At 45.1% G+C, this 5110-nt stretch overlaps 1 protein-coding gene across 3 annotated transcripts in view; it reads left to right on the top strand.

The window, feature by feature from the left end:
* LOC311257220 (LIM and calponin homology domains-containing protein 1-like) overlaps positions 1–4890 on the top strand; it is a 102719-nt gene extending 97829 nt beyond the window's left edge. For all 3 annotated transcript variants that reach the window (XM_084352739.1, XM_084352738.1, XM_084352737.1), the window contains 3 exons: positions 1299–1407; positions 1943–2045; positions 2930–4890. In XM_084352739.1, coding sequence (XP_084208865.1) covers positions 1299–1407; positions 1943–2045; positions 2930–2955 — 238 coding nt within the window. In that variant the 3' untranslated portion in view covers positions 2956–4890. The remainder of the gene's footprint in view (positions 1–1298; positions 1408–1942; positions 2046–2929) is intronic.
* Positions 4891–5110: the final 220 nt, after the last annotated feature.

Here is a 5110-nt window from a genome sequence, read left to right as displayed (position 1 = left end):
GAGGAGGAGGAGGGGAGGAGGAGGAGGAGAGGAGGAGGAGAGGGAGGAGGGAGGGAGAGGAGGAGAGGAGGAGGGAGGGAGGGAGGAGAGGAGGGAGGAGGAGGAGGAGGAGGGAGGAGGAGGAGAGGAGGAGGGAGGAGGAGAGGAGGGAGGAGGGGGAGGAGGAGGAGGGAGGGAGGAGGAGGAGGAGGGAGGAGGGGAGGGAGGGGAGGAGGAGGGAGGAGGAGGAGGAGGGAGGAGGGGAGGAGAGGAGGAGGAGAGGAGGAGGGAGGAGGAGAGGAGGGAGGGAGGAGGAGGAGGGGAGGAGGAGAGGAGGAGGGAGGAGGGAGAGGAGGGAGGGAGGAGGAGAGGAGGGGAGGAGGAGGAGGGGAGGAGGGAGGGAGGGGAGGAGGAGAGGAGGAGGAGAGGAGGGAGGAGGAGAGGAGGAGGGAGGAGGGAGGAGGGAGGAGGGGAGGAGGAGAGGAGGAGGAGAGGAGGGAGGAGAGGAGGAGGGAGGAGGAGAGGAGGAGGAGGGAGGAGGGAGGGGAGGGAGGAGGAGGAGGAGAGGAGAGAGGAGAGGAGGGAGGAGGGGAGGAGGAGGGAGGGGAGGGAGGAGGAGGGGAGCAGTTGGTTTCTGCACTGTCATTCTGTGCTCCTGCCTTCATCTCTCTCCATCTCATAAGGAGCCGCTGCAGCAGGAGCCCTCGGCTGCAGAGATCTTTCAGTGAAACACATGAGAACAGAGTTTTAATCATTTTACTCTTTTTTTCTTCGTTATTTTACAGTGAAATAATTGTAAACATCACTGCAGAGTTGTCTGCAGGTCATTAAAATACAGTCATAATCGTACTCAGAAACATGAGACAGAAAACACGTGATATCAGCTGTGCAGAGAACAAGATGAACACCAGGACCTCCATCAATAGAAACACAGGCAGGGGAAGGAAGGAGACTTCACCATCACAGTTTGTTTTAATGAAAAATAAATGTCACATGTACATTTGTGTTCATTGTGGTCCACTGGAAGGACGGTGGAGCTGCAGAGAAAGTTACGGGACCTTTAGTTCAGTCATCGTTTACTGTGTAGAGATGCTGTCTGCGTCTTCAGGTCTTGAAGATTTATGATTTTGTTTTACGTTTTCTGTATCAGCAACATTTCTTAATTTTTCGTCAGGTCTTTTTCTCAATTTTCCAATCCAACATCCCAGAGACAAATGAAGAGCTTATTTACTCAGCTTCTCTTTTATATTGTCTGTGAAGAGAGGTGAACTGAATAGTCATAGGTTTTCTCTCTGTCCGTCTCCGTCTGCCTCCTGTAGGTCTGTCAGTGGGAAGAAGCTGTGCTCCAGCTGTGGGCAGCCGTTAGGAAAGGGAGCGGCCATGATCATAGAGACCCTCAGTCTCTACTTCCACATTCAATGCTTTAAGGTCGGTGGCACAAAGAAGAAAACACTGTGTTGTAGTATTTCAAGATTCACCATCGTTCTCTGTATTATTTAGTTTTTTATTCATTTAGTTATCTGCTGTGAGTATGAATGCAGTGGTGTCTCTGTGTAGCAGCTTCTTCCTCTGTGCCGCTGAGCTCCACAGTTTTACTCAGAGCATCAGAAACACATCAATCAGCCACACTGTTGTTCTGGATGACATGTTGCTTCATTATTATTAACGTGGGTTTCCTGTTTCCTGTGGCTGCTGAGAACAGCCACAACATGCACGCTGAATGTGGCAAGCTACCGCTAACACTGACCTGGTCACTAAAACCTCAACAAGCTAGCGTCTGTTACCTTTTCTTTTGACAGGATGTAGGTTTTTAACGTCAGGGCTCGACTCCCACAAGACTAGTTCCCCCTACACTGTTTGACCGGGTCATCCCTGCTGCATCCACGAGCTCAGTGCCGCCCAAGAGGATTTTGATTGGTTTAAAGAAATACAGAGCGCTCTGTTTCTCTCTCTCTCTCTCCAGTGTGGGGTGTGTAAGGGACAGTTAGGGGACACGACCACGGGGACGGACGTCCGGATCAGAAACGGCCTCCTCAACTGCCACCAGTGCTACATCCGCTCCCGCTGTAAGTCCCTGCACCTCCACCCCTCTCTCCTCTCATGTCATCCTTCTGTCTCCATCACCTTCTTTCTGTCTGTCTTCTGTCTCTGTGTTTCTATCCATCCATCCAAAACACTAAACCATCACAGGTATCAAAGACACAACCACCTGAAATAATAAATAACTCTCTGTTACATGACGCTGGTGAAGAGAGTTAAATCATCCTCTGAGATTATAGAAAGGCTTATCTGCTGTTGTGCCTCGTTGTCTGCTCATGTTAGCCATATCTCATATTTTCACTGATGAACAAATGCAGTTTTTTAATAAGGTGATGGTGTCGTAACAGCAGCAGTAAATAAGACGCTCCTGCAGCAGGTAGAAAAGGTCTGTTTGATTTATTGTTTTCAAAGTAAACTCGACACTATTTCATGATAAAATATTTAAGCTGTATTTCAAAGGTTCTTTTCTTTATTGCCGCCCGCTGTGTGGCTGATGAGACGAGTGTATTTTAATATAACGTTGCTACCCAGCGCAGCTTTAATAAAGAAGTGTCAGACACAGTGAAGCTGGGCTGAATGCAGCGACGGATCTGAAGCTGCATCCAGAGGAAGAGGTGATGTAGCAGCTGGGAGAGGACGACCGTAACTTCCGTCCATTTCACCTCATGAGCCAAAGTTCATGCTTTGTAAAAGACGCAGCTCACATTCCCTCTCAGCAGCTGTTATCATTTGAGGATCAGAAAACCACAAAATCAAATCAGAGACTCAATCAAAAGACGTGTAAGTCATTATCCCCAATCAGGAGCTTTTATTTCATTAGAGCTGAATGTCATTGACCTTAAAATCCCTAAATAAACAATTGTGGTTTCTAAAAATTGTTTGTTTCCTGCTCTTTCTTTTTCTTTTCAAGCGGCCGGACAGCCAACCACGTTGTGACGCTCGCCAGAAAAGCACAAGGTTCATGGAAGAAACCCCCCATCCCCGTTTTAACCCGATTATCTGCAAATCATGTCCTTCACAGCGTGTCGAGATCTTTGCATCAGTAACCAATGAAGATTCATCATGGGGGCCAAACAGGGATCTGGGGACAATCTTTAAAAAAGAAAAAAACAATCTTGGTGTTTATGTCAGTGAAGTGTGGATTTGATTGGTCCACGTACCACCACAGACTCTGTTTCATCATGCAGCGTACACGACAGAGAAAGACGGAGGGAGACTGTTCTGGGGTGGCGGCCATGTTGAAGAGAAAACACTAACTTTTCCAGATGCTGCAGTCGCAGGTGGCCTCCGATACTGATGGAGCGAACACAGAAGGCGAGGACGGTGTTCGAGTCTCGGTCCAGTAGACTCAGATTCTACTGAAATGTGAATATTTACCATTCAGTTCCATATGATGGAAATGCAGTATATCACATAGAATCGCCTTTTTATCATTTAAGAAATATTTTCTTAATTTGGAGTGATCAAAATCCAAAAAACTGGAAAGATAACTAACGTGTGGTGAGGCAGCTCGGATTGGATCTTTTTAATTTCTCTGAACAGGCTGGATCTGATACTGACGCTGACGAACACCCTTCAATGCATTCAGACAAAACCATCTATAGAGAAAGTGCAGTAAAGGTCACAAGAAACTCACTATTCAGATCCACAGACACAGTGTACACAGTGCTCCTCACAGGACCTCGTCCGTCTCTTCTGTGCTCCTCAGTTAAATTAGCTTCTATATTTAAACATATTATGGATGTAGTTTCATCATTAGGGCAATAACTCGACTTGTGAGCTGTTTCTGTGCTTCTGGGTCACAGCAGGTTGCTCCTCGGCCAGCCTGTCCGCTTGGAAAGTCAGGATTATAATGTGCCTTAGGAAAGCAAGGTGATGCAGGAAAACAAAACACCAGCTGTTTGGTGTTTTATTCTCTTTTTCTTTTAGTTTGTGGGGTGTTGGGAGGGATTCTGGCCAAATTTGAACCCTTAAAACTGCAGACGAGCGGCTGCAGCCCTCCTGTGCATCACGCTTTACTTCAGTTGATAAGTACGGTTTATTTCACACAAACGACACCCTTATTTCACATTTCCCCTCTTTGATTTGCAGTGATAAAATCCAGAGGAATACATATGTTGTCTGAGAATAGAGTAAAGACTGGGGGGAAATTTAATTTCAAATGTTTTATTCTAGAGCGATATAGACTTCTGTATGCTATTAATTGAGGTAATTTTGATAATTGCTCAGTGGTAGATTCATTTATAAAAGTAAAAGAATAAAAAACAAAAATCACCAGTACATGTAGAGGTAACATGAACACACATACCAGCAGCAGTTGCACCCGTGCAATATTTGGTTGGATGAAACTAAAGCTCTGTGCCGCCAGCTGCACATTTTAAGTCACTTGCTTCTTTTTTTTCTCTTTTATTTTGGACTTGTATGAGAAGAGCTCGGTTGTGTATTGTGGATGTTAAAAAAAATGCACGTTTAAGCCTAAAACCAAATGATTTGCTGTATGAAAGCAAACTAGCAGCCTCCTCCTCCTCTTCCTCCTCTTCTTCCTATAGCCAAGCTTCTCCTCCGGGTTCATCTCTCTGATCTACAGTATTTTTAAGCTTCTGTTCCGATTGTGTATTTTCATTTTTTTTTTAATCCTCATTTAGTTCATGAATAAATCTCGGCTGAGTCTCTTATAGCGGGATCTTTGAGACGGAGCTCTATATTCAGACGGTCTTCTTAGCAGGATAGTTGGGGAATGAAACCTTTTACGTCTGTTCTGTATTTATTGTAATATTCACCTGAACACTATCCGAAAATATAGATTCATTTGATGTTTAAATGCCATGGCATTTATAGCATACTGTATGTTTATAAATAAAATGTTATAAATTAAAACTGAGCTTCTGTCTGTTATTTATGCAACACACACACACACACACACACACTGGCTTCACATGTTTCACTTTGTTTTGATGTGTTTTTTGTCTGGTTTCATTTTGACTCTTTGTCTTCTGTGTTTGACTCTTGAGCTGCTAACAAGTCAAATCTCCTGATAAAGTCTCATCTTGTGTTTCTTAGATAACATGAAGTGTTCAGTGTCGCTGCCGTC

Source organism: Pagrus pagrus (assembly GCF_965226575.1).
Source record: "Pagrus pagrus genome assembly, chromosome: 5".
Lineage (NCBI taxonomy): Eukaryota > Metazoa > Chordata > Actinopteri > Spariformes > Sparidae > Pagrus > Pagrus pagrus.
The sequence above is the reverse complement of the archived record's forward strand: the minus strand, read 5'-3'. Positions and strand labels throughout refer to the sequence as shown.